The sequence below is a fragment of the Enhydra lutris genome, unplaced genomic scaffold (genome assembly GCF_002288905.1).
Source record: "Enhydra lutris kenyoni isolate GAN:26980312 unplaced genomic scaffold, ASM228890v2 scaffoldscaffold13, whole genome shotgun sequence".
In the NCBI taxonomy this organism is placed as follows: Eukaryota; Metazoa; Chordata; class Mammalia; order Carnivora; family Mustelidae; genus Enhydra; species Enhydra lutris.
In genome coordinates, this window is record NW_019154097.1 from 5,997,333 (window position 1) to 6,010,765 (window position 13,433).

Sequence of the window (13,433 nt, forward strand, 5' to 3'; positions counted from 1 at the left end):
AATCTAAGAAGATAGGTGTGACCCATATGGAGAAAATCTCCAGGGTATATGAAAACACACCATGTACATAAACTGAAAGACTTTTTATTGTAATGATCTCAATTCTATGCAAACTTTTTTTTTTTTAAGATTTTGTTTATTTGAGGGGCGCCTGGGTGGCTCAGTGGGTTAAAGCCTCTGCCTCCAGCTCAGGTCATGATCTCGGGGTCCTGGAATCGAGCCCCGCATTGGGCTCTCTGGTCAGCGGGGAGCCTGCTTCCCCTTCTCTCTGCCTGTCTCTCTGCCTACTTGTGATTTCTGTCTGTCAAATAAACAAATAAAATCTTTAAAAAAAAAAAAAAAGATTTTGTTTATTTGAGAGAGAGAGACCAAAGGCGCACAAGTAGGGGTATGGGCGGAGGGAAGAAGGAGAAGGACAGGGACAAACAGACTCCCCAGTGAGCAAGGAGCCTCAGTCGGGCTTGATCTCAGGGTCCTGGGGATCACCACCTGAGCCAGAGTCAAGACACTTAACCCACTATGCCACCTAGGTGCTCCCTATGCAAACTCTTCTATAGATTTATCATAGTCTCAAAATCATAGCTGGATTTGTATGTGAGTGTGTGTACGTAACTTGGTAAGTTGATTTGAAATGTATAAGGATGTTTAAAGGTCCAAGATTTGCTAAGATACTCATGCTATGAAAATCTCAAATATGTGGGAAGGTAGACATGTTACTGATGGGATGATTCAATATTAAATGATATAAATTCTACCAAATTTGTAAAGTCAGTGCATCCCAGTAAAAATAAGAACAAGATTTTTTTTTTTAAGGATTTTATTTATTTATTTGAGAGAGAGAAAGTGAGACAGAGAATGAGAGGGGAGAAGGTCAGAGGGAGAAGCAGACTCCCCATGGAGCTGGGAGCCCGATGTGGGACTTGATCCCGGGACTCTAAGATGATGACCTGAGCTGAAGGCAGTTGCTTAACCAACTGAGTCACTGAGGCGGCCCCTGAACAAGATTTTTTTGGTAGGATCTGACATGCCATATCTAAAATTCATTTAGAAGACAAAGCATACTATTAGCCCCCCACCCACCCCCAATGTTCAGAAAACATTAAGAAAGTATAATATTAGCCATCCGAAAAAATGTTCATAAAGCAATGTTCATCTTGCTTTACATATATAAAACCTTCTAGAAATTAAAATAGTATGGTGGTATTGCAAAGAATAGGATATAGCATCCAAAAAAACAGCATATGTGATCAAGGTCACATTTCAAACCAATGAGAAAAGTATAGGCTTGATATTGGGACAAATGATACTCATTTTAAAAAGTTACAAATCAGGCCATGTACAAAAATAGATTGTATTAAAACAAATGACTGTCAGTTTTATACACCTCTTACTTAACAAGACTCTCCCAGAATCACTAATTCATTTACTTTGTTTGTTTGATTGTTTTAGAAAGGGAGAGAGTAGAGGATGGTGAGGAGGAGGGAGAGAGAGAATCTTAAGCAGGCTCCATGCCCAGCACAGAGGACCCTGCTCCTCCTGCTGTGGGACTTAAATTTCACAGCCCTGAGATTATGACCTGAGCCGAAAACAAGAGTTGGACACTTAACCAACTGAGCCAGCGGCACCCCTGATTCACTTTTATGCACAAAAAGGAGTAAAGTTCATTCCATAACTCTTGTGAGAAACAACAAGAGATGGCTGTTTATTATCTTCTAAAATTACGGATACTAATTTTTACTCATGCTGGTCAACTAGCACAAAAATCCTTCAGATACTCAAGTTTTGAAGTCCAGATATTTCCAAAAAGGGTTTATGCGGAGCAGACACCTTTTAAAGGACAATTTCATGACTACTAAATATGGAAAATACTTTAATTTAGATTTTTCCCCTCTCACACTTTATCTAAAAAGTTTGTTCTGAATAGAAACTTTTGGCTTTTTAGAATTCTGTCTTGGGGGTTGCTGGGTGGCTCAGTCGTTAGTGTCTTCCTTTGGCTCAGGTCATGATTCTGGGGTACTGGGATCGAGCCCTGCATCGGACTCCCTGCTCTGTGGGGAACTTGCTTTTCCCTCTCCCACTCCCTCTGCTGTGTTTCCTGTCTCACTATCTCTCTCTGTCAAATAAATAAATAAATAACATCTTTAAAAAAAAGAAAAAAAAATCTATTTTGGGGCACCTGGCTGGCTCAGTTGTTAGAGCATGTAACTCTTGATCTTGGGGTTGTGAATTCGAGCCATACACTGGGTATAGAGAGAAGTTAAAAAAAAATTTTTTTTAAATCCTGTCTCATTATTTTCCTCTTAAATAAACAAATTCCATTTGTTATTGGAACTATAAATTGGGAAGGCCTACAGTTTCAAGACTCAGGATTTCATTTGCTAGATCTGAATCTGAAAGAGCAGTGTCCACAAAAAACTAAGACTTAAAAATAAATAAAAAACAGTTGACTTTCAGAAATCAAAATGTGGCTTATAAAAGGTTTATAATAATATAGCTTTGTAATGGGAAAGTGCTGAAACAAGAGACAATACTAGAAAGCATAAAGGACATGATATATAAGTTTGATTGTAACTAACTGGTTTACAACTGGTTTGGTAAGATATATGCCAAACCCTTTTCAGTACATTTTAATAGATACTGATAAAGAAATATATAATTTGTCAAAAAATTAAAAAAGAAATATATAATTTGTCATATATGACTTTTTCTCCTAAGTTGCCTCATCTGTGCATGTTTTTTACAACCAGCTTTCCTCATTTAAAAATACGTTTTGGGGGTGCCAGGATGGCTCAGTTGGTTAGGCATCTGACTCTTGCTTTTGCTTTCTTCTGAGATCGAGCCCTGTATTGGGCTTCACATTAAGCATGGAGCCTGCTTGGGACTCTCTCTCTCCCTCTTCCTCTGCTCCTCCCCACCCCCACCCCCCAGCTTTCTCTCACACACGCACTCTATTTCTCTCTCTCCAAAAATTAAAAAAAATTTTAAAACGTCTTGGAGTTCTTTCATATCCATATGAAACGATCCCTATCTTTTTAAACATTGCATGATATTGCAGAGTATTACATACCATGGCTTAAATGATCAATCATTCCTTCTTTCACATACATTTAGGTCACTTTCAATTTCTCATTATGGTGAGGTATATCTTTATATATGCTTCTTTGTATTTATAAATGGTTATTTCTTTAGATTAAATTCCCAGAAAAAAATTGCTGAGTCAGAAGGTACACATATCAAAAGGTATACACATGATAGATACGGGTACTCTCCAAATCTGAGCTGTATCCGTTTATGCTCCACCATAATTTTGAGAGTCCATTTCCTAGTGTTGTCAAGAACAGATAGCTTCGGGGCACCTGGGTGGCTCAGTCGGTTAAGTGACTGCCTTGGGCTCAGGTCATGATCCCAGGGTCCTGCTCAGTGGAGAGCCTGCCTTTCCCTCTCAATCTGTGTGCTGCTCTGCCTACTTGTGCTTTCTCTCTGTCAAATAAATAAATAAAATCTTAAAAAAAAAAAAAGGATAGTTTCAATCTTACAAATACTTGCTTTTAACATGGGCAAAAAGAAGTTATGCGTTATAGTTTGTGTAATTATAAGTGTGCATATCAATAATAAGAGAATGCTAGAAAACTAAATGTGTCCTTTGCTTTCAGGTCGGTGCTGACTGTTGCTTGTGAACAGACTGAAGTTCTGCTTTTTGACCCTATATCTTCAAAGCACATAAAAACACTTTCTGAAGCTCATGAAGACTGTGTAAATAATATCAGGTTAGTATTTTAGTGAAATAATGAAATTTATTAGTATGACACAAAATATTCTAATTTGGAAGTTAATGAAAATTTGTAATTTCTTGCCCAGCAGTGCTAGATATGAATTTATGATTTATGAATTTTATCCCTTATGAATCTTATCCCTTTAATTACAAAACTTGCTATATTAACCATTTTGGATTAGAATCTTTCTGAAATGCCTTTTTTTACTTACATATGATTTTACCTTTTCTCTTCATATATCAGGGTCATCATTATGAACCTCAGCCATGTATTATGATAGTCTTGCAATGTCTTTGGGCTAATGATCTGTGTAGAATTATGGTAGTCCCATTGCTAAGCCTCTCTCACCTTCATCCCTCAAATCTAAACTGTTGAGGGAAAAGAACACATTTGCACAGAGAACTTTCTAAAAGCGTGTTGGAAGCACCTTAAATTCTCAATAATGTGGGAAGTAAATAACAGTTGAACAGCTTGGTGGATTAATATGCAGTCATTAAAATGATGGTCACAGGGACTACATATCAACATGGACAAATGCTTGGGACAATATAGGTTAAAATCATGATAAAAATTGTTACAAATATGACATGCAGAAGATAAGGAAATATTTTTCAATGCTAACATGGGGTGGATTAGAATGAGTGGATAATGAGTAATTTTGTTTTCTAAACATTATGTAGTAAGATTATATTCCTTTTTTACTAATTACTTCTAATGTTAAAAAAAAGATACTGGGAAATTACTTCTAGTTACAGCAATATACTGAATTTTGATGTAACCTCTATGCTCTAAACACATAGGACAATAGAATAAATAGCACAAAAGATATAGCCAGGCTTTGAAACAATATATATGTTTTTGTGGGCCAGAAATGGAACATAGACACAAGCTATTATAGGGCTGAAACCAAAGGCTCACTGGGTTTTGAGTCTGGTACTTATGTGTAGTAATTTTAATTCCTGTCGAGAATCAAAAGTACTAAAGTGCTTCATAAGAGGCAGGGACCAGAGTCAGAATTACTACACAGTGCACTAGCTAGAATGCCTGTCCCATTTGTGAAAGGTTGAAAAAAGGAAAAAGTTATTCACTACCTGAGGCCATGGGTTTTGGCTGATTAAGACACAACCTCATGGCCAGGAAATGAATGAAGCCATTACTGAGTCAGTGATTGAATGCTTATGTCTGATAGCTCCAATATTATCATGAAACTGAAGGCCTTAATGTTATTATAAGGCCTAACTATGGATTAGGGGTTCAGAAATCCAAGTTGGGGCAATGATAAAACCATTAAATAGGAAAGAGGAAAAAAATGATTTAAAACCTTTCTTAAAATAAGCCTATAACCAAAATTCTAAAACTCATGAAGACATCTAATATTCATATCATAACAAATTCAGCAACTAAAACAAGCATATTTTCTGGATGAAATTAATTTTATGGAGTAGTCCAACAAAGACTATTTTTAAAAATAAATTATTTATTTTTTTTTGACTAGGTAATACATGCACGTGGTACAAAATTCAAAGGTACAAAAGGGTAAACAGTGAAAAGTAAGTCTATCTCCCACCTCTGTCCCCTAGCCACCCAGTTCCCCTCCCCAGAGGCAACCACTATTACCAGTTTCTTGCTATCCTTTTTGAGATAGTCTATGCATGTACAAGCATATACACACACATACATACACTTTTATATAAATGGTAGCATTCTCTACACACAATTATATACTTCGGCTTTTCCATTTAATAACATTTAGAGATCATTCCATATTAGTACCCATGGGATGATCTTATTCTTTTTAACGGCTGCATAGTATTCCATTGATTGGAAGAAACTTTAAAGCATTTTTAGGATGTTCAAAGAAATAAGTTAACTGATACTTTCCATTTAAAGAGAACTCAAAATTATGAAACAAAAGAGTTGAAACAAGAGCAGATTACTGTGGAAAAGAACCAACTACAACTTTTAGAAATTAAAAATATTCTAGTATATAAAAAAACTTAAAGATGGGATAAATTTTATCCTTTACACCATTGATGAGAGAATTAATGGGTTCAAAAATACTAAGAGTACTTAAAATACATAGAGGATTAATTGAAGTCTCCAATGTGTATATAATAAGAATTACAGAAAAAGAAGATGCAAAGGTTGGTGGAGAACTAATTTTTGAAGACACAAAGGTAGAGAATTTTTAGCATTAAAAAAGGTCCTGAATCCTTGAACTAAAGTAAACTCTAGAATGTCAAGTAGGTTAAATAAAGATAAATCTACATTTTGACAGGTTGTAGTAAAACCAGAATATCAAAGGTAAAGAGAAAATCTTAAAAGCCACCAAAGTTAGAAGCCAGATTACCTACAGAGGTATAATTCAACATTATAACAGAAGGTTTCTCATCAGCAACAATTGATGCTAGGAGATTCTGAAGTAGTATCTTAAATACTAAGGGAAAATAATGTCCAATGCCATATCATATCCAGGTAAACTATTATTTCATAATTAAGAATTTAATTAGGTGAAATGATAAATGTTATTATTACTGGCAGAAAGATAATAATTTAGGTTTGGGGGAATACATTTAAAACAAAGTTAAAACTAAAGTCTTGATTTATTTTCTGGTAGTCACATTAAAAAGGAAAAAACATGAAATTAATTTTTAGTAATGTTTTATTTATCCCAGTAGGACTAAAATATTATCATTTCAACATGTCATCATTAAAAAAAATTATTGAGATATTTTAGTTTCATTTTCTAATGTTAAATTTTCAAAATCCAGTGTTTTACACTTAGAGCACCACCCAGTTCATACTGGCCACATACCAAAGATTGGAAAGCCACATGTAGCTAATGGCTACCAAACTGGACAGCGTAGCTTTAGATAGTAACAACAAATAGGTTGTGTGTAATATGGTAAGATTCATGTCATGTTCAGGAAGAAGATAGAAATATGAAATAATTTCAGACTCTTTCAGAACAATATATAATTAAATATATACAATGAAAAAGTTCTAAATTAAAGGTGACTGAAATAGTAGACATTCAGTGTATAGCTAGCTTCCAAAGCAGTATGAGTGGGGGGGAGAGGGAATATTGAAGACATGATCAGTTCAGTGGAAGATGGGACAGCTATAAATAAATAAAACAAAGGAAAGGAATGTTAAGTAGAAAACAAGAAGTAGAAATAGACCCAGTATATAAGTAGTTCACAGTAAGTATAAATGAATTGATATTCTTCATTAAAAGACATGGAGACAGCAATTTGAATAAAAACCAAAATCATCTATATAGTCATTGTAGAGATACCAAAACTGAAACTGCCCAAAAATGGAAAACTAATGTAGATTATCATCATTGACAGATGGAAGACTAAAGGCTTTAATAAGGATAAAGTGCAACAGTACATATTAATGAAAGGAAAAATCAACTAATATAATAACGAAGAACTTTCGTATACATTTTGAAATTTGTATATTTAAAAAAACAACAACAGCAACAAAAACAAGCACAAAACAGATATGGAATTACAAGTCTATAATTATAGTGAGAGATTTTAATACACTTCCGTCCCAAACTAGTAAATCAAGTAGATAAAAATTAAGCTACACAAGATTTTAAACTATACTGGACAATCTTTCACCTGAAAATAGAAATGCAGGATAAGATTTTTAACATATTTTTAAAAATATAGAATTGAACTGATAAGAAAGAAAGGAATCCTAGGGCCAAAAATGAAGTAGATGCTAGAATGCAAAGTAGTAAATAGGTATTCAGCTAGCTTTTACCCTGGAGGCATCAGCCAAGTGCAGGTGACCTTGAGCTTATTTTTCAGTATGTGTAAGGGGTTATAGTGGACAGGAGACTTAGTTATAGTGGACAGGAGACTTAATTCTATGGCCAGTTGAAAATGAGGAGTCTAGTAGAAAACTCTGCATAAGGCTGGGACTCCAAAGAGCTATACTTACAGCATAAAGGTGATCTGGAAATATACCACCTTGTTCATGTAGACCATGACATTGGTAAACGGGCGTCAGAAAATCTCCTCAGTGAGTGTCTAACTGCAAGTCAGTCTTCATGCATGTGTGGCGCCCAAGTTCACACATTCAAAACCATGTAGCCAACAGTTTTAAATTGGATCCAGGTTGATAGTACTGCCAGGTACCTGCAAAAACAAATGCAAATCTTCTCTGGGGGAGAAAACTTGGTATCATAAGTCAATTCTTTCCAAATTAGTCTATAAATTTAATGCAGTTTTAATCAAAATACCAACAGGGTGTTTTTTTTTTAACTTGACTTAAAAGTTCATATGTAATAGCAAAGTGCCAGGAATATCAGACAATTTTGAAGGAGACTAATATGATAGTCTTCAGATATCAAACACAGTATTAGGACAGGAATAGATTAAGTGCCTAATGAAATGGAGTAGAACTTCCTGAAACAGACCCATGCATATATGGAAATTTGATCTATCTCTGCAGGAACATTACAGAGCAGTGGTGGGGAAAATGGAAAAGAGAGAATTGGTTATATATGTGAAATAACTGCGAGTTAGAGACCCAATTAGGAAAGCAAACCATTAAAGCTCTAGGAGAAATATAGAATATATTTATGTTCTAAGTATGAGAATGGATTTTTTAAGATACGAAAAGCACAGATCATTAAAGGATTGCTAAGTTGAACTGCATTAAAATTGAAAACTTCATTCTAACCCCAGATATAACAGTGTGAGAAGATAAGCTATAGGCAGATGGGAGAAGATGTTTTCAATGCACATAGCCAAAGAAAGATTAGTATGCAGAATATATAAAACAATTACCCTGCAGCAAAATAGGCAGAGAATTATATAAGAGAAGCTAAAATGAGCAATAAATATGGAAAAATTTTCAAGCTTTCTCGTTATGAAAATGCAAATAAAAATAAACAAGAAATACTAAGTATTGGCAAAGATGTTGAGAAGTAGAAACTCTTGGACATTGATGGAGTATAATTGATAAAATTATTTTGAAGAATATCTCAGCAATATCTGGTAAAATTGAAGATCAAACAGTTTTAAAGAAGTTAAAGTACATGTAAATAAGGAGATGTATAAAGAAGGTTTGTAATAGAATCATTATTAATTCAAGTTGTAAATAAATCTTCCGTCAAGAGGAAGATAAATTCCAGAATACTCATACAATGGAATACTATACATCAGTTAAAATAAATGAACTAGAAGCATCTGAGATACGTCTCAGAAATTCAAGGTTGAGCCAGAAAAGCAAATTGTAGAATGAGCTATACAGTGTGATACCATTTATATAAAGTCTGAAAATATGCAAACATAAGTTTGATAAGGGCATGTATTTGTCTATTTGTTCTCTGTTCTATTCCTAGCACCTAGAACTGTGCCTAGCACATAGCGGGTGCTAATTAAATATTTATGGAATAAATTGAATGCAAAACAAAACTATACATTGTTACGGGTACATACTTAAGATCTCACGGTTTTAAAAACTTACATGGGGAGTGACGAACAAATTTTGGATAGTGGTTCCCTCTGGAGAGGGAGGGAGGGGAATGGGATTGGGGAGGGATATTCAGGGTGCTTCAGTTGTGTTTGTAATGTTCAAAAGAATCTGAAAGATAACAAAGTGTTAAAATTTTATAAAGCTGGGTGGTGGGTATCACAGGTTTTTGTTATACTCTTCATAATTTTCTTTGTGTTTTTAATATTTTATGATCTAAAATTTTCTTACCTTAAAAAGAAAAGATGTGTTGTTTGCCCCTACTCAGAATGACCTCTGACTAATCTGCTGTTAGAATTTGTTCTTTATCAATGTCAGCTCTCATTTACTGTTATCAGTGTGTCTGCTTTAGTACCCCACACCTACAGATTTGAATTTGCTTATCTGTTGGTTAGAAAACCAGGTTTTGAAGCTTTTTAGAAGTACATATCACTTAACAGTTTTGCATGAGGATCTGAGGGGTCCTCTGGCATGAGCTTAAGTGTGCATTACTTATTAATAATATTAGCTACGATTTTTTTGACTGCCTGCCAGTCAAAAAACTTTTTGTGCCAAACCTTTTGTGAAGCATTTTTCATACAATATTAATTCTCACAGTATCCTGATGTGAAACAGATATTGTACCCACTTTAAGGAATAAAGAAATTGCAGCTCAGATAAAGAGATTTGCCCAGTATCTTTAATATGTACCAAGCGGTAGAGCTAGAATTCATGCTCAGTTCAATTAGACCACCTCACTCTCTTTTTCAGAGATGTGGGCATGCATTTCCTAGATAATGATTTTACACATACTTAGTAATGTCTTCTAGTTCATTTCTTAGTTTTTTAAGGTTTGCTTATCTTGTAAAATAAAAATATTGATAGTTGGGAAGAGTATTTTCTATTGTTTCATACTTGGGAAAAGTAAGGGGAAAATATGATGTAATTTAAATTCTTAAACCCATTATACAGGTTTACTTCTTATTCATGAGGGTCCTGTATATGGATTTAAGAGTCCATTTAATAATCAAGGTCCCCCCAGGTTAGAGATTACAAGGACATTTGAGATTATCATAAGAATATTCACTTAGTGGTATGGCAGTTAAAAAATCAGTGGCTATATAAATATTCCAGGATCTACTTTTCCCTCCCACTGTCTTTGTTGGTCTTTTCCTGACTGATATACTTCGAACACTGTAATGTAAATGCAGTGCTTGCATCACTAGGAACATGAAATTTTGCAAGGAAATATCCTTGCAAAGGATATAGAATTTCACAAAACCCTGAGAGTGATAATAGAAAACTGGTCAATTACATATAAAATCATTGCCAAATAAGGATCTGATAGAGTTAGACTAGTTATCAGTTAAAGAAAAGGAAATGACGGAAACGGGGACATGATAGATAGTTCAGAGAATTATGTGAATATTTCATGGGACTAAGGAAAGGCCCTTGGGAAAATGAATAAAGCCCTTGAAGTTTATATAGAAATGATCTCTTTCTAATTATAGTACAAAGCTCAAATATGAAGTAAGGGTGCTATATTTTGCTGTCATAATTTTAATGGAAAGATTATGTAGGAAAACCTAAACACTTAATTTAGTCTTATTCTAAGAATTTGCATATAGTTATATAAATGTAAAATAAATGTTAAAAATTTTTATGACTTCTGGTTTTTAGGTAAAGACAACACTTTCCATGTACAATGAAATGTTGGTACCCATTTTAAGGAAATTCTATTTCAGTTGCTGTTATCTTTCACCAGTTTTCCTCTGGTAATGAAGACTTCAATTTATCCAAGTGTCCAGTTTCCAGAACTGTTAAGAGTCATATGTTGGGATTTGATGGAAACATATGGAGCAGTTTTATAATTCATAAACTCATAGATTTCAGTGTGGATGGAGTGTCTCCTGTTATTAGAGACTATAAAGTTAAAAACATTTTACAATTATTAACTTATTAGGCTAGACTGAGTTTTAATTTGAGAAGATTGAGCCAAATCTCAAAGGATTTGTCTAATACTTTACATTCTCTGCATCTGCTTGCTTTAGGATAACAGGTGTGGGTACTTTAACTGATCTCCTAATCAGCATTCTTAGTTTTCTATAATTTTCTATTTTCTTCACCAATGATTCTTCAATACCAAGATTTTTAACAGGTAAACTTTAAGGCAAAATGAGAAAACTAAAGTCAAAGTGTTAAATTTTTCATTAAGGTAATTTATTCAATTCGAATTATTAGCTTTTATTCCAAGATTATATTCTTTGTACATTATTGACATTAAAATGGTAATTTTTCCGTTTTCATGCAACAATGGTAATTTTTCAATGGCCTTATTGACAAAAACTTTAAAACTGATACCCCATTTCATTTTATTTTTTATGAAAATCCAACAGTTTTAGAAACTAGCTACCTCAGAGATCTTTTTGAAACTCTTAATCTAATCATATCATTCTCTTGCCTAAAGCCTCAGGGTCGATCACTGTGGGTTAAGGTGGTATAATGCCACTGGGGTTTTGAATCCATATGTGCATTAAGTATTTTCTGTAAACTAAATAAAATATCTTATTTTCCCCTAAATTTTCTAAATGTAAGAAGATGCTCTATGATGATGATCAGTTTATTTTAAAAGTTTGATTTTCCAGTAGCCTTTGTCATTGTGTGTTTTTTTTCAGTCATTTAATTCCTGTCAGGAAGTCATTAAAATATTTTTACTTTAAAAACCTAATCAGTGGGAGCCCGGGTGGCTTAGTGGGTTAAGCCTCTGCCTTCAGCTCCCGTTAATCTCAGGGTCCTGGGATCAAGCCTCTCATGGGGTTCTCTGCCCAGCAGGGAGCCTGTTTTCCTCCTCTCTCTCTCTGCCTGCCTCTCTGTCTGCTGGTGATCTCTCTGTCAAATAAATAAATAAATAAAAACCTAATCAGTAAAGATAAAACCATAGGGGGCAAAATGGACTTGACAATTTTGATTTGTAAAGATTTTGATATTGTAAGAAAATATATAAACCACATAATATAAATAAAAGTGTGTATGGAAAATATATTCAATATACTGTCTTTGAAAAACTGAGGTATATTACCTTTAATATAAAGAGAATAATTGTAATAAAAATATAACAGTAGGAAAATCAGCAAGGAACATGAATAGCAATTCACAAGAGAAAATAATCTAATTAATATGAAAAACGTTCAACTTGATTAAAAATAGAAGTTTCATCTTAAGATTTTTTTTCTTCTGGGCACTTAGCAGAATTAAAAAATATCTGTGTGACAGGGCTTGGAGAAGTGGACACTCCTAACTGTTGGTGGTACTGCATATTGGTATGTTCTTTTGAACATGGCTGGAATATGGCTGTATATATTAAAAACCTTACATTTTTAAAAATCCCTGTTTACTTAGCAATACGTTTTTCTGGGAATGTACTTAGAAAAGTAAAAAGGGATGTGATTAATAGTTAGCTGTTAGGTTGTTCATCATAGTGTTTTTTAGTGTAAACTTTTTTACAGTACATAAATTTTTACACTAAATAAAACCATTTTGTGGTTTTAATATAAGCCGTAAAAAATTGGAAGCAATATAAACTGCCAGCAGTTGCTTATTAGTTTAAAACAGAAAAAAAGATACAGTTCATTCATACAATGGCTAGCCATTAAGAATGATTTTGTCGATAAATCTTTAATAACATGGCAAAATATTTATGACATGACATTATTGAAATATAAGAATTAGGCTAACTATCAATAACAGTGTTTTTGTTTTTTTTTAAGATTTACTTATTTGACAGAGACAGCGAGAAAGGGGGAGTGGGAGAGGGAGAAGCAGGCTTCCCACTGAGCAGGGAGCCTGATGTGGGGCTTGATCCCAGGACCCTGGGATCATGACCTGAGCTGAAGGCAGACGCTTAATGACTGAGCTACCCAGGCGCCCAACAGTGGTTATTTTTATGGTAGACTTCCTTCCATTTGAAAAATATTTTCAGGGTTGCCTGGGTCGCTTAGTTGGTTAAGTGGCTGCCTTTGGCTCAGGTCATGATCCCAGGGTCCTTGCATCGAGTCCCACGTCAGGCTCTTTGCCAAGTGGGGAGTCTGCTTCACTCTCTCCCTCTGACTCTCCCCCAACTTGTGCTCTCTCTTTCTCAAATAAAATCTTTTTAAAAAAATGCAAAGGTATTAAAAGAATTAAAAA

The 13,433-nt window shown here is 34.2% G+C and overlaps 1 protein-coding gene across 1 annotated transcript in view; it reads left to right on the plus strand.

Annotated features, from left to right (window-relative positions):
- LOC111145896 (DDB1 and CUL4 associated factor 10) overlaps positions 1-13,433 on the plus strand; it is a 42,204-nt gene that overhangs the window by 8,820 nt on the left and 19,951 nt on the right. Inside the window, exon 2 of the mRNA XM_022501197.1 lies at positions 3,654-3,767. Within this exon, the coding sequence (XP_022356905.1) occupies positions 3,654-3,767 (114 nt within the window). The remainder of the gene's footprint in view (positions 1-3,653; positions 3,768-13,433) is intronic.